Source organism: Drosophila kikkawai, chromosome 3L, assembly GCF_030179895.1.
Source record: "Drosophila kikkawai strain 14028-0561.14 chromosome 3L, DkikHiC1v2, whole genome shotgun sequence".
Classification (NCBI taxonomy): Eukaryota; Metazoa; Arthropoda; class Insecta; order Diptera; family Drosophilidae; genus Drosophila; species Drosophila kikkawai.
In genome coordinates, this window is record NC_091730.1 from 23,333,435 (window position 1) to 23,347,793 (window position 14,359).

General features: G+C 44.7%; 5 protein-coding genes across 8 annotated transcripts; 3 read left to right on the forward strand and 2 right to left on the reverse strand.

The window, feature by feature from the left end:
* Positions 1 to 132: 132 nt before the first annotated feature.
* Positions 133 to 7,290, reverse strand: LOC108085815 (uncharacterized oxidoreductase YjmC). Of its 2 annotated transcripts, none has more exons than XM_070286148.1 (3): positions 7,177 to 7,290; positions 770 to 1,713; positions 133 to 709 (listed from the first exon to the last, which is right to left on the reverse strand). In XM_070286148.1, exons 2-3 carry the CDS (start codon positions 1,694 to 1,696, stop codon positions 551 to 553), a joined length of 1,086 nt encoding a protein of 361 aa, XP_070142249.1. In that variant the 5' UTR covers positions 1,697 to 1,713; positions 7,177 to 7,290; the 3' UTR covers positions 133 to 550. The 2 variants fall into 2 exon arrangements, with proteins under 2 accessions (XP_070142249.1, XP_017038055.1); XM_017182566.3 differs by lacking the exon at positions 7,177 to 7,290 and adding an exon at positions 5,137 to 5,359.
* Positions 5,615 to 10,146, forward strand: Targ2 (Terminal ADP-ribose protein glycohydrolase 2). 3 transcript variants are annotated; one of them, XM_017182567.3, is made up of 6 exons: positions 5,615 to 5,756; positions 7,898 to 8,008; positions 8,062 to 8,403; positions 9,078 to 9,236; positions 9,293 to 9,595; positions 9,656 to 10,146. In XM_017182567.3, the coding sequence occupies exons 3-6, from the start codon at positions 8,098 to 8,100 to the stop codon at positions 9,923 to 9,925; spliced, it is 1,038 nt and encodes a 345-aa protein (XP_017038056.1). In that variant the 5' UTR covers positions 5,615 to 5,756; positions 7,898 to 8,008; positions 8,062 to 8,097; the 3' UTR covers positions 9,926 to 10,146. The 3 variants fall into 3 exon arrangements, with proteins under 3 accessions (XP_017038056.1, XP_070142251.1, XP_070142250.1); XM_070286150.1 differs by lacking the exon at positions 5,615 to 5,756 and having other exon boundaries at positions 7,501 to 8,008; positions 8,070 to 8,403; XM_070286149.1 differs by lacking the exon at positions 5,615 to 5,756 and having other exon boundaries at positions 7,509 to 8,008.
* Positions 5,622 to 10,951, forward strand: Targ1 (Terminal ADP-ribose protein glycohydrolase 1). Its single transcript, XM_017182568.2, has 3 exons — positions 5,622 to 5,756; positions 10,280 to 10,614; positions 10,722 to 10,951. Exons 1-3 carry the CDS (start codon positions 5,720 to 5,722, stop codon positions 10,875 to 10,877), a joined length of 528 nt encoding a protein of 175 aa, XP_017038057.1. The 5' UTR covers positions 5,622 to 5,719; the 3' UTR covers positions 10,878 to 10,951.
* Targ3 (Terminal ADP-ribose protein glycohydrolase 3) lies at positions 10,353 to 11,542 on the reverse strand. The gene is made up of 3 exons (XM_017182569.3): positions 11,344 to 11,542; positions 11,118 to 11,292; positions 10,353 to 11,058 (listed from the first exon to the last, which is right to left on the reverse strand). Exons 1-3 carry the CDS (start codon positions 11,463 to 11,465, stop codon positions 10,906 to 10,908), a joined length of 450 nt encoding a protein of 149 aa, XP_017038058.1. The 5' UTR covers positions 11,466 to 11,542; the 3' UTR covers positions 10,353 to 10,905.
* An 80-nt stretch (positions 11,543 to 11,622) lies between these two features.
* park (E3 ubiquitin-protein ligase parkin) lies at positions 11,623 to 13,620 on the forward strand. Its single transcript, XM_017182558.3, has 6 exons — positions 11,623 to 11,992; positions 12,059 to 12,251; positions 12,311 to 12,656; positions 12,733 to 13,177; positions 13,230 to 13,326; positions 13,405 to 13,620. Exons 1-6 carry the CDS (start codon positions 11,735 to 11,737, stop codon positions 13,512 to 13,514), a joined length of 1,449 nt encoding a protein of 482 aa, XP_017038047.1. The 5' UTR covers positions 11,623 to 11,734; the 3' UTR covers positions 13,515 to 13,620.
* The last annotated feature ends 739 nt before the right edge of the window (positions 13,621 to 14,359 follow it).

A 14,359-nucleotide genomic window follows, 5' to 3' on the forward strand; every position in this document is an offset into this window, starting at 1 on the left:
TCTCGTTCCATTAAAGCTAATTTAAAAAGTAATAATTAACTATATAAATGATTTAATTAGCATCACAACAAGAGAATAGTTCTCCTTCAAAAAGGTAATATTCCAAAAACATCGATTTTAAAAACGCTTGAGTATTTTTTTCCCCAACGAATTTTAATTCACATAATATATCATTGTAAATTTAATAATTACGTATTTGTTGAACACATAAACGGCTATATCAAGTGCCAAAAACAGGCAGGTAGTGTATAATATATAGTTCAGTTATTCATAATCTATTCGTACAAGAAATTTCGATATCCCATATCTATTGTAAAAGTGCAAACTGCAAGTCTTTACTCTACGAATTATTGCTATCGTTAATGGTAAATTTAGGGTCCCACAGGAGGGGATATGTAACAGAATCAAGCTGTTGCGAATATCAATATTTCTTGCAGTGTAAAGTAACGTAGTGCTTTGGTCCGGCGAAATGCAGAAGCGTCTCCAGCATATGGCAACGGGCGAGCTAGGCTCCCCTCTTTCAAATCCTTAGCTTCCTTGAGTCCCCAGCCTAGACGAAGGTCAGGGGCTGGATCTTGAGTTTCTCGGCCAGGTTGGCGCAGGTCTTGAGCTGGTTCTCCAGATACTGGATTCCGCCGGCGGCATCGACGGCAGCCATTCCCTGGCCCTCCTTGTCCCCCGCCAAAAGGACGGGCTTGCTGGGATCGGTCTGTCGAAGAAAACAACATAAGATAACAATATAACTTTGAAAATAGGGATATATCCCTACCGGCGTGGTGCCCCTCAAACGGGAATTGAAGTCAGTCATCCGCTCCTCGAAGTTGGGAGCAAAGCAATTGGGATCCACGGCAATGAAGACCTGGCCAAGATCGGCAGCCGAGTCGGCGCCAGCATGTGTCCACTTGCGCACCTGCGTGGAGTAGTTGGCGCCGGACATCACGCCGGACAGGATGTCGACCATGGCGCCCAGGCCGTAGCCCTTGTAGCCTGAGGTTAACTCGGATCCTCCCAGCGGCATCAGGCATCCGGTGGCAAAGCCCAGCTCGGCGTCATTGGTCACATTGCCTGCGGGATCCTGGGCCCAGCCATCGGGCAGCGGGGCTCCCTTGCGACGCTGGATCTCGATCTTGCCCACGGCCACAGCAGTGGTGGCCATGTCCAGGAGGAATTTGTCGCCATTGGTGGCGTTGGCTCCCAGAGAAAGGGGGTTGGTGCCTAGAGCAGCTTCCTTTGCCCTGGTGGGCGCCATCAACGGAGAGGTGTTCGTCATGGACATGCCCACCAGACCCTGCTCCATGGCGCGGATGGCATACCAGCCGGCCATGCCATAGTGATTCGATCCCTTGGCGCACACCCAGCCCACGCCCACGGTCTTGGCCTTTTTGATAGCCAGATCCATGCAGTAGTTTCCCACGACGGCGCCCAAGCCATTGAGGCCATCCACCCAGGCGGTGGCCGGGGTCTCCTTCAGGATCTTGGGAATGGCTCCGCCATCCGTGGAGTTGATGGCCAAATCGTTGATGTACATTTCCAGGCGGTTCATGCCGTGGCTGAAGTGACCGCGGTGATCGGCGGCCACCAGGAGATCTGCCTGGGCCTCGGCATGGGCTTGGGGCACCTTCACGGCCTTGAAGCAGTCGATCATGAAGCGACGCGACTCGGCGACGGCCACCAGTTTGGGAGCAGCGCAAGACATGGCGCGGATCGAGGGGTCTAAAAAAACGAAGAGGGTTGCTTTACTTTTTGGACTCGGGGTATTCGGGCGGTTCTTCCGTCGAAGAGCGGAACGTGTGTGTTCGGATACGCGGCGTATGAGCGACTGGAGGCGAGCACCAAATAAATAAGTGGACTGAGGCGACAGAAGCGGACGTCTAATTGTTCTGGCAATCTCTCACCCATACCAAGAAGGGGCCAAAACCCTAGGCGGTTGGAAACAACAACCCAAGGGGCTCTCTATGGCACAGATGCGGATACGAAAGGGGGTTTTCAGGGGTTACAACACCCTGAACAATGGGTTATTAAAATTCTTGTAGTAATTATATTCTCAGCTGTTTTAATTATTTAAATAATAAGGTTAGAATTCGTAATGTTTACAAACTGTACTTAAAATTTTATGGCCTAACGTTTTTTAGTTTTTAATACATTTCCTTTTAGAAAAATTCATTTAACATATGTATCTCAAACTGAGTTAACTTACTAAAATAATATTAAAACGCTAGAAATTTTAAATAAGATTTAAAAGCTTATGTAAAGCTTAAATTTAATAAAGTAATCTAAAACATTGTTCACAGTTCAATAAACCCTTTCAACCTCAAAATGTAAAGTTATCGTAAATATAATAATTTAAAAATTATAATAAAATAAAGACAAAAGAAAAGTGTGTATATAACTTAAAACCCCCTTTAATCTTAGAATACACCTCTGATTTTTAAGCATATACTCTGCCTTTGTTTTCTGTTTTTATTTTTTTGGCAAACCCGAAATTCTTGATGTGAATATGCTTATCAGCATTATGTTTGGTCAGGTTTCCATTGGGTTGCTCGGTTCTCTACCTGATTTAGTATATAAGTTGGGCAGATATGGATCCGCAATCTCTCAATGTTCTAGCGCGTGTAACGCGTTCATACATACATATATATTTTCCATTGGCCTCTCTGTTTTCTATTATAGGGGGCTCGCAAGTCTATATACACTGTTTATTTATTCATTCGCTGCTTATTTATTATTTGAGCGCGAGTATTTCAAGTTATTTGCGGTGCGTGTGTGGGCCGCGTGTGAGTATCTGTGTGCGCCTGCCTGCCTAGTAATGACCTTGAACTTGTGGAACCTATTTCTGTACATTGAAATTAATGCGCCCGAATGAATGGGAAGCGAAAACTAACGGTCTAGGCCATCCCAATTGGGGTTCATTTACATCCAAGGCGGTGGGGGGAAAGTGGGGCGTATTTGGAGGGCCAAATCGGCATAATCGTGTTGACCTTACACAATGAAAGCGAGTGTGACAGAGTGGTACATGTGCACACACATAAGCCCCTAACTAACGCCCAATTAAGTTGATGGCTTTTCGAGCCTTATCTTATCGACACTCAGTCAGACCACTCGAAAAAATTGAAATTGGCGAAAAAAAAAGTCGCATGCAAAACAATTTCATGGATAATGATCTAATAAATAGGATGGGAATTATATTAATATGGGTTTTTTGACCAGAATATTAGAATTGAAATATTTAATAAAGTTATGGAACAGTCTGTCCGAATAGAAATTGATATTACAAAGTTTTATCAAAATTGTTGTAAGTAAGACTGAAAAATCCACAAGATAGGATTTAAAGTTTCCGTATACCTTCTTTAAGAATTAGTTTTTGTTGTAAAAAATAGGTCATATATTTTAAAACTAAGTCTAAAGGGTGAAAATAAATAACAAACCTCCTTTTAAAACATAGTTATAGAATGTTTCCAAGTCTATTTCCTCACCTAACTTAAAGCCTGACTCACTCTCATTTCGCTAAAACACGACTCTGCCTTTTATTCAATGGTGAAATATGGTCTATTTATAAAATACTGCGGTCCAGTTGCTAATTATTAAGTATTTCTCCAGCTTTTTGAACACTTCCTCCATCGTCTGCCCCCTTATCTAATCGGCAGTCCAAAAAATATATTTAGGTAGAGCTCGGGGGTCTGGCTCTAATCAATCTGGAGTAGACGAGTGCATTAAGTAATCATCTACAACTGCTGGGCTTAGGTAAACAAGTTTTATGGCCGATTCGCTGTGCTCATTAACACCGTTTTGAGTAATGGCAGAAAAATGATCGATCCGCACTCGGTCAGCGGGTGTTAAGTTGATTAAACGGCAAGTGGAATTAAACCAGTTTCTGTTTTTGTGTTTTTAATGGATCTATATTTTTGCCACAAAGGGAAGAACAAGTGTTTGATGCGCTTTCAACGAGGCAATCAAAATGCGATTAGTAATGATTCCCTGGCAGACCCACTGTCGCCTTCATGTCCCAGTTTATTTTCGATTCCTTTTATTGTTTTTATCGTTAATTAAGAGTCAGACCCCTTTTTCTTATAAACACAATCGCCACTTGTTAGTCAGACTGTGCTGGTTGTCAAAAAACAGCATTTGTTTTAATTATAAATGTCTATAAAAAATTCGTAAGCACAGCGTGTGGGAGTCATTATAAGAATATTTTGCAAAAAACCGGCTGTGTGAGGGTTAAAAAAGAGGAGGAGATCAGCTAGTGCAATAGATAATCTTTTAAAATTTAAGTGTGATCTGTGAAAAATATTAGCCTTGTTACTTTTGCTGAGTATTTAGGTTACAGCTTGTTATAATTTTCTTAGTTTATTTATTGCCATTTTGAAGGTTCAAGGTAAAGAACAAAATATAGAAAGCTTTTGTTATTAAAATAAGTCGATAAAGTGGACACATAAAAAAATAAAATAAAAACAAACCCTCTCAGTGCACTTAAAATTCCCAAGTCAGAGTTCTGTGACTCGCTAGCTATCCTCCCAAAAGTTGAGCTACAATAGGTAACAAGGTTCCCTGGAGATTTTAAGTGATGAAAGTGAAACAGGCTGTATAAACAAGCTGCTAAACCTGTCTTCTAAATGATTTGTGTGTGATCTGGCTTATTAATAATAATAAAAAATAGCAATATAAATCGACATCAGGCTTATATTATATCATTTAAAAAATTGGCATTAAATTATGTTATTTAAATGCGGTTTGATAACATTATCATTCTACTTATTTTAAATAAAAAACCTAAACAAAGACTGAAAAACCGCTTTTTGGTGGTTTTTATAATTTACATTTCTTTTAAGTATAATAAAAGTATTGTAGTAATATTTAAGTATAATAATAATAATAGAGAAATTCTAATAAGCTGAGATTTATGCAATATACAAATATTTTAACATAAATTTATCAACTAATAATTCTCAATTCGATTCTTTTATTAGATTTATTGACAACTTTGGTTTCCTTTTCTAACTCGAAAACCCCCAGTTCGAAATCGAGTTCGAAATCCGTTACGAGCTTGAATCACGAAATCTAAGCATCCAATCTATCTGCTGCCGCGTAATAAATCAACAATTGCACGCGCAATTTGCATAATTAAAGTTTTGAACTCACCGCTTGCCACATTTGGCGCCTGCGCCGCCTTTATAGTTGTTGTTGTTGATGCTGTTGCTGCTGCGAAAATTGCACCGGGCCGCCCACAGGTGTGCATGGCCTGTTGTTGTTGTTGGCGCCTTTGAAGCGTTCTAACAGGCCGCTGCCAGTTGGCTGCGAGGGCGGGGGCGTACCAGTGGGCATGGCTGACCGCCGATCGCCGGAGCAATGTCAACCCAGTCATGCCGACGAATAAGGCAAAAGGCGAACTCACAAAAAAGGTAACCAAAACAGAACAGAAGAGAAGCAGCAGAGAGAAGCGAGGGAGAGAGAGCAAGACTGACTAGTGGCAACAGCTGACGTCGTCGCGTTGTGAGCTTTGCTTTTTCGCCTGCACTTTTTAGTTATTCTCTAATTCTCAAGTGACTCACATCGCTCACTCTCCACTCTTCCGCTTGTCTTTGGGAGATTTACTCGCGCGCGGACTAATTGCCCAAAAAGATACAGATACAATACAGGAACCTACAGGCTTGCTTCGGTTTTCACTGTCACAAGAATCTACGGTTTTCGTTTTTCAAATCGGGAGCCTAGATTCAGGAACCTAATGTTATTGGCGGGACGTCGACTAACCGCACTACCACGTAAAGTATTTAATTTAACTAACAAACAGCACGCAATTTACGTAACAGCAATAATACACCAACAAACAGCAGTAACAGCAACAACAACAAACAACGCCAATTGGCACGCCAAATCCCAATCAGAGCCGAGTCACAGCTATGTAGTATTATAGCTCGTCGGATCGGCCGTCTTTATCGTTCGGAGCGACAATCTGAACTGCCATGAACCAGCATCGCCTAGCTTTTCCACACAAGGTGCCCCAATCTGGGGAAAAGCGAACATTTAAATATATAAATTCGATTCAAAGCTGCCGCCTGACATGCGTATTGGGAGACGTGAAGAGAGGGGGTTTTCCCCATCATTCTACGGCTATTAAAAAAGTGATAAAAATGTGTGCATTTATAAGAAATATTTTTATTTAAACAGCATAAACAATTGTTATTGTTTTTTGTATTGTTTTTATTGGCGAAAAAGCTGCAAAAACTTGCGACAGTACTGTGTAACGCTCACTTACAGTGTTACAAAGTGTCCCTTTAGCCGAGACGCACACCCACGCATTTTGGCGCAATGTAATTTGAGCTTGAATTGAAGACCGTTATTTGTTTATATAAGAAATTACATATATCCGTTTAACTTTAATAACAAATCTATTGTTTTTTACGGATTTAAGCATTAATAAGAATGGAATGCTATTTTTTTAATCCGAATAAAAATTTGCAAAAAATATCGCAAATTTAAATTTATTAGAATTCAAGTCCTTTTAGAAACAGTTTATATATTTATATAAGCTAACTCGGATACTTTAGCAATATTGCGCAATAATATAAATATTTACATATTTATGTATGTCATGAAATGAAAAATCATGATTTTTTGTTTGGAATGTTTTTGTTTATTTATGGAGAGCTAAAGAATTAAAATTTGATCAATTGTTGTTAGAATTTATTTTTTGCAGTTAATAAAATAACGATGCATATTCCAATTATGATCAAACAAATTTGGCTAATCTTATACAAAATCGAAGCTGTGGCGTTGCTGTTGCCTGTTTTGTTTGTTTTAGAAAACAACTACTCACTCAATATGGTTATTTGTACGGTGTTTGGTTATTTAACCTGACTTTCAATTAACGAATAATTTAAGTCATATTTATATTTATACATGCAAACAAATAATGTCGCTAGTCGGTTGACTGCCCCTATTAGCACATGGGCAGCCGCCGATTACCTTTGACAGCGGCCCACGCACGGGTACACGGGTACACGGTTACAGGTGCTCCGAACCAATTCGATCGTAATTAATCTATAGAGCGCTATCAAAAGCCTGCGCAAGTTCTTAATTGGCAGTTACAGGCAGCCTTTGGCGACGATTTTGGGCTATGCCAGTCGACTTGTCGCTGAAGGCAGAAAACAAACAAACAAAGCGATATCAGCTAACACTTACTAGCACATGTATGTCATCATCACCGCCATCATCATCATCATTACGGGCTGACGGCTGACTCAGTGGATCGTCATGCATGGTGGTGGCTAATACAGAGAGAGAAATACTGAAATGTTGATATTTTAAATTCATTTTAATATGATTACTTGAAGTGAACAACTTTTAAACAATTTGAATCTATATTTTAAAGATTTCTTTTTAAATTAAAAACATTAAAAAACCACATTGTTCCCAAAAGCATTCAAGATTTATGGTAAAGCTTAGAAAAAACAACTTCACTGCCATTTCCAGGCTTAAAATATGTGTTTGCCCTTTTTTAAATACCGTTTGTTTTCAAATCCACTTTAAAATAACTTTTAACTTTAATACTTTATCAGTTTTCATATAACAAATATTAAAATATACATTTCTTTCTCTGCACGATCATTGCTTTATTTCGGTGCTCCCTGTGGCGACGCCTCTGGGCGAAATGTTGTCATTGGGGCTCGAAGATTCTCGCTGGGCTTTCGCTCCGCGTCCCCATGCGCATTCCGCTGCAGACCGCCGGCCGAGGCAGTCGTTCTCCGTCATCTCCATCAATAATCGCCGAGAGAACTGACAGAATTGGGAGTGGGAAAACGGCGAATCGCCAAAATAAACAAGCTTCCAACTAGCCGCTAACTGTGCGGAATCCCCCGGTCCCCCTGCTAATTGCTTTGTTTTCATTCTGGTTTCTGTGCAGTCCAAAACTCAAACCAAAGTCAAAACCATTCCGTTCCGACTCCGATTCCAAAGCCGAAAAAGTTTTTATCGCGAGTTTCGACCTCGACGTGAAAGTTTCCGCTGCGTGCACGTAAGTACGAAAAATCATTTTTGGCATTGAGAATAATTTCCGCTTAATTGCAGCCAGCCAGCGAGCCAGCAAGCCAGACACGGTGAGCCATGGCTGCGGCGAACGTCAAGATTGTGGAGTCCAAGCTGGACATATTCCAGGCGCCCCAAACCCACGCCCTGGCCCATGCCGTGGAGTCATCCTTCATGGCGCTCCGGGGTACTCTGGCCTGGCAGTTCGGCCTCATCTACGGCGATGTGGATGAGCTGCGACAGAGAAGGGTCAGCCGGGGCAACTGCGCCGTGCTGGAGCACAACTCGCGCTTCATTTACTATCTGGTCACCAAATCGAATCTCTACGAGGCCAGCACCTACGATGATGTCCAGGCGGCGCTGATCTGTATGCGCGAACACATGGTAAGTAACATCTCCAGAGTGGCAGTGGGAGTGGGGTGTGTTTCCCCCCGAAAAAGCGACAAGCGACAAGTGACATTTCCCTTCCAAAAGAGCAACCGCACGTCGACGCTCTGAAAACTGGTTTGTGCCTCGTCTCTGGCTTCGTCAATTTACAGTTAATTTATTTGTACTTCGAGATACAGTAAATATTTGTGGAAGATTCGCCCCTTCTTGTGATCAAATTGTTAAGCACTTTAATTAAAAAATGTTGCATTCGTCATCAGTGGAAGGGGTGACACATATAATTTATTTTAACACAGACTTGCAGTAGATAATGGCAACAGTAGATTTCTCGATGGAATCCAAGTTTGTTTTGCAATTTCCTTTTACAAAAATGCTTTGTCCGACATATTTTGGTGGCCATTCATTTGCATAGGAGAAAGTAAACTCAGTTTTTCATGACCAAAAGTAAAATTCGCTTTTAAAGAGTTGCAGTTATTTTGTTATTAATGGGAAATATGATTTATACCCAAATAAAGTAAAGGTATTTAAGTAAATAGATATGCTTTATGGTCCAATTTTCATAAAACACTAAATGTTCAAAGGTACTTTATATATTTTCCCAAAATTTTTTTTCTTATGCCTCACTTCTTCAAAGGTTCTGTTGATCGATGACTACTGTTTCGTATTTCCAGCGCAACCACGAGATCACCAAAGTGGCCATGCCCCGGATCTGCTGCGGCAGAGACGGTCTCGAGTGGAGGCAAGTGAAGCGCCTGGTGCAGCAGACCTTCTCCCAGAGCGAGTATCCGATTGAGATCCTCATCTGCGAACACGATGATCTTTCCAAGGAGGTGAGTCACCCGAAATACTTGAACAAACCAATTAATTCGAGCCACCTTATCCACAGCTGGCTGCGCCCAAATGCCAGATTACGGAGGCCAGGGGCAATCTCTTCAGTGCGCCAGAGAACTACGCCCTGGTTCACTCCGTCAGTGCGGACTTCGCCATGTGTGCAGGTATTAACCTGCAGTTCCGCTGCAAATTCGGACATGTGGACGATCTCAAGCGCCAGAATCGGCACACCGGGAATGTGGCAGTCCTGGAGCAGGGCGGGCGGTACATATACAACCTGGTGACCAAGGAGCGCAGCCACGAGAAGTGCACCTACACGGCACTCTACTACGCGCTGCTGGCCATGCGCGAGCACATGGTAAACAATGAAATCTAAGCTATATTTATAACTACTTACCGAATACCTTCCTTATTTCAGAGGGAGCACGGCGTGACCAAGCTGGCCATTCCCCGTCTAGGATGCGGCATCGATCGCCTGGACTGGTTGCGCGTGCGCAGTCTGCTGGACCTTGTGTTTGCCGAGGACAGCGTCGATATCATCGCCTTCTTTTACACTCCCCCACAAATGTCCAAGGACACGCTGAATGTGGTGTGTCCCACCTGTCGGCACATGAAGACCATCCATTTACCCCCGAGATCCGTCAGCGGTTCGAGGAACTCGCTTCATCGCGAAAAGACCCCATTCTGAATGGGGCGATGGCTAGCTGCATAGAGCAGCAGGTGAATGCTGCGCTCGAAATGGTTTTCTTGGGACTTGTGGCACCGAATGCACCAAATACTTATATAGCTGTTAAGAACACATTACACCTAAGAGCTTCCATGGCACGGAAAATGCATGTTTTTTGGGTATTTATACTGAATGTACATTAATAAACGAAATACACCCTTTAGAGAGGGATTAACCAAAGACCTGACTTACGTTTTATTTTAGATATATTTTGAAATATTTAAGAGGGATTCGTTATCTTTTAAGCTTTCCCAAAGCCGTCACTATCTTAAACAAGTAACTCTAAAACCAATATGTACTCTTCCAAACTTCTAGAACTACGCGAGGCTTTTCGAAAGGGTTTTGTGCTCGGCATGGCTAGCTACAAGATCAGCGAGGTGGACGGGGATCTTTTCTCGGCACCCAAGACCCATTCGTTGGCACATTGCGTGGGCGCTGATCTCGCCATGGGAGCAGGAATCGCTGTGCAGTTCAAGAAGATCTATGGCAAGGTGGATGAGCTAAGGGCCCAGAATGCGGCCAGTGGAGAAGTGGCGGTACTCAAGGATGAAGACCGGTACATCTACTATCTGGTGACCAAGCCTCAGAGCTGGGGCAAGCCCACCTACGAATCTCTACAGGCATCTTTGGAGCAGATGCGCGACCATATGGTAAATATATCTTGGGTTTTGTTTTACAATTTAATTCTATATTCTTAAGACTATAATCCAAATACTGTTTAGACTTACTCTAATTTATGATTTAATCTCTATTACAGCGCGAAAATGAGGTGGATAAGCTGGCCATTCCAAAGATCGGCTGCGGCATCGATGGCCTGGAGTGGGACAGGGTCAGCAAATTGCTGGAGTACGTCTTTGGCCAGGAGGACCTGGAGATTGTGGTGTACAACTTTGTGCCGCCACAGGGGCAATAACTCATTGAATAGGTTCATTTGTGTCATCTTACTTTCGAACTTCTGCATAATTAAATACTACTAGTTCCACTGCATCCGACTGGAAGATCTGACAGATCATTTCCTTGACCTTGGCCCAGTTGAGTCCGTCCAGGCCGCATCCTATGCGGGGCATGGCTATCTTGCGGACATTGTGGGAGATCTGGGATCAATTTATATATGTAAATTATATCTTAGTGGACTTTAAGGCATTCCACTCACCATATGCTGGCGCATAGCGTGCAAGGAGCTATGCAGGAGCTCGTAGGTCGGCTTGCCCCAGCTGGTCTGCTTGGTCACCAGGTAGTACACAAAGCGCTGCTGGTCCTGGAGAATGGCCACTCCTCCGGGCTGGACGTTTTGCCTCTGCAAGGTCAGCACCTGGCCAAATTTGTTGCTAAGAGGAGGGTTGTTTATCTAAAAGCTCAACAGAACTGTTTCGCCTTACCGAAACTTCACTGCAATTCCTTTGCCCATGCGTAAGTCGGCTGCTACGCAGTGGCACAAGGAAAAGTCGCTCTTTGCGCCAAACAAGTCGCCGTTCTGCTCTCTATAAACAAAACCAGACATTTTACCAGTTTTCACGCAAAATGATTGTTTTCACGCAAGAATCAAAACTTTTTCCAATTGTGCGCGTTTGATAGTGCTGGCAAAACAACAGAGTACAATCGATAGTCCGTAAAAACATCGAAAAATCGATAATAGAAAACAAATTCTCGCGCCATTATAGAAAGCTTTGATAAGAAAAAGCGTAGTTACCAACACTGTTTTTGTTGTCGTCGCGTAAGTGATAAGAGATTTCGACGACGGCGGGCACACTAACACCGACTTTTGGCCAAATGAGTTTTATTTTTAAGTTTATTGCCACTTTTGTACGCAAAATGCTGGAGCTTCTGCAATTCGGTGGCAAGACGCTGACGCACACGCTGAGCATTTACGTGAAGACGAACACGGGCAAGACGCTGTCGGTCAACCTGGAGCCCCAGTGGGACATCAAGAACGTGAAGGAACTGGTGGCCCCCCAGCTCGGTCTGCAGCCGGACGAGGTGAAGATCATATTTGCGGGCAAGGAGCTCAGCGATGCCACGACCATAGAGGTAAAAAGAGTCGCCGTCGGCACAGCCAGCCCACGTAACATGCTAAAATTCGTGGTCTTTCAGTAGCAGTGCGATTTGGGCCAACAGAGCGTTTTGCACGCCATTCAGTTGCGCCCGCCGGGGCGGCGCGAGAAGATTCAGTCGGCCACGCTGGAGGAGGAGGAGCCGTCGCTGTCGGAGGAGCCCTCGAAGCCGCTGAACGAAACCCTGCTGGATCTGCAGCTCGAGAGCGAGGAGAGGCTGAACATCACCGAGGAGGGTATGCGCAACAGGTTGTTTCGCCTAAGAACTTGCTTCTAACGCCCAAATCTCCGCCAGAACGCGTCCGCGCCAAGGCCCACTTCTTCGTGCACTGCGGCCAGTGCGACAAGCTGTGCAACGGCAAGCTGCGGGTGCGCTGCTCCCTCTGCAAAGGCGGCGCCTTCACTGTCCACCGCGACCCCGAGTGCTGGGACGATGTGCTCAAGTCGCGTCGCATTCCCGGCCATTGCGAGAGCCTGGAGGTGGCCTGTGTGGACAACGAGGCCGGGGATCCGCCCTTTGCCGAGTTCTTCTTCAAGTGTGCGGAGCATGTTTCCGGCGGCGAGAAGGACTTTGCTGCTCCGCTGAACCTCATCAAGAACAATATCAAAGATGTGCCTTGTCTGGCCTGCACGGATGTAAGGTGATTGCATAAAAAAACTAATACTCATCCTCCAAATTAATATAGTATAATTGCTTATCCTCATCTCCTTTCACAGTGACGTAGTCCTTGTCTTTCCCTGCGCCTCGCAGCACGTCACCTGCATCGAGTGCTTCCGCCATTATTGCCGCTCCCGGCTGGGCGAGCGCCAGTTCATGCCGCATCCGGACTTTGGCTACACCTTGCCCTGTCCCGCTGGTTGCGAGCACTCGTTCATCGAGGAGATCCATCACTTCAAACTGCTCACTAGGGAGGAGTATGAGCGTTATCAGCGCTTCGCCACCGAGGAGTATGTCCTGCAGGCGGGCGGAGTGCTCTGCCCGCAGCCTGGCTGTGGCATGGGCCTGCTGGTGGAGCCGGACTGCCGCAAGGTGACCTGCCAGAACGGCTGCGGCTATGTCTTCTGCCGCAACTGCCTGCAGGGCTACCACATCGGGGAGTGCCTGCCCGAGGGGACGGGGGCCAGTGCCCAGAACTCCTGCGAGTACACCGTGGACCCGAATGTAAGTCTGCGCAACATCATTGCCCGCTTGTGTAATCACACGCTTCTCTCAGCGAGCTGCCGAGGCGCGATGGGAGGAGGCCACCAATGTCACCATCAAAGTCAGTACCAAGCCCTGTCCGAAATGTCGAACGCCCACGGAGCGAGATGGTAAGTTTTTGTGGGCGGGGAAAGCCCAAGAAGCGGCTCGTAACTGTACCCTCCTGCCTCTGCCCCTTCTTCTTCCAGGCGGCTGCATGCACATGGTCTGTACACGCGCTGGCTGTGGATTCGAGTGGTGTTGGGTCTGCCAGACGGAGTGGACACGCGACTGCATGGGGGCCCACTGGTTCGGCTAGTGAGTCCCTCCTCTGTGATCGATCGTTCGTCGTCCCTCGTCCAAAGTGTCCCTTTTGTCTGTTGACTAATTTTAAATTTTAGTATGTAGTAAAGACTTGAGCTCGAGCAACACCCTGTTTGTCGTCTACGTAATCAATAGCAGCACGGCGCAGAAACAGCACCACCCCCGGCCAGGACGCGGCAAGCTCATCCTACCCCACTCTGTTCCTTCGTTGCGTGCGCACACACTTTGTTTACGTTTTTCCGACTTTTTTGCGCCCACCAAATATTTTGAGGGCCTTCCTCTTTGGGCTGGCATGCGAAAACCGCAGCGAAGCACGTGCACGCGCGGACTGCGAGAGAGCCTGCCTGGAGACTGCGCAGTGGGTGGCCGAGCGGTGGCGGTACAAGGCTCATGTAACCCAGGCGCGTAGCCGGAAGGGGACTCCCATATCATTGATTGGGCGACAGCTAAGGTATTTCGAGAATTCTGCTGTGTTTTTTAAGGACATAGTGTAAGTTCTTCTGCCTGAGGTGATAAAAGTTGTAAAGGCTGATGATGGTAAAAGCGTATATCTTCGAGTTTCTTGGAATATCTCAATTCATACTTTTAGCTTAAGTTTTCTCTGTCAGCTTAAGAAAAGGTTTAATAATTATTTTATCTAAAGGCCATTAATAGAAGAAAAAAAGGTTATAGTTTATGCCTAATATAAACTTTATAACTGATCTTTCTTGCGATATCATAACCCAAAAATCAATTACTTTTAAGTTAAGTTTTAGAAAGAGTTATGACAACGTATTTCGAGTTCAGAAAACCCATCCAAAAACTTCGGCAACTTTTTGGAGTGACGGCAGCCCGTGAGAG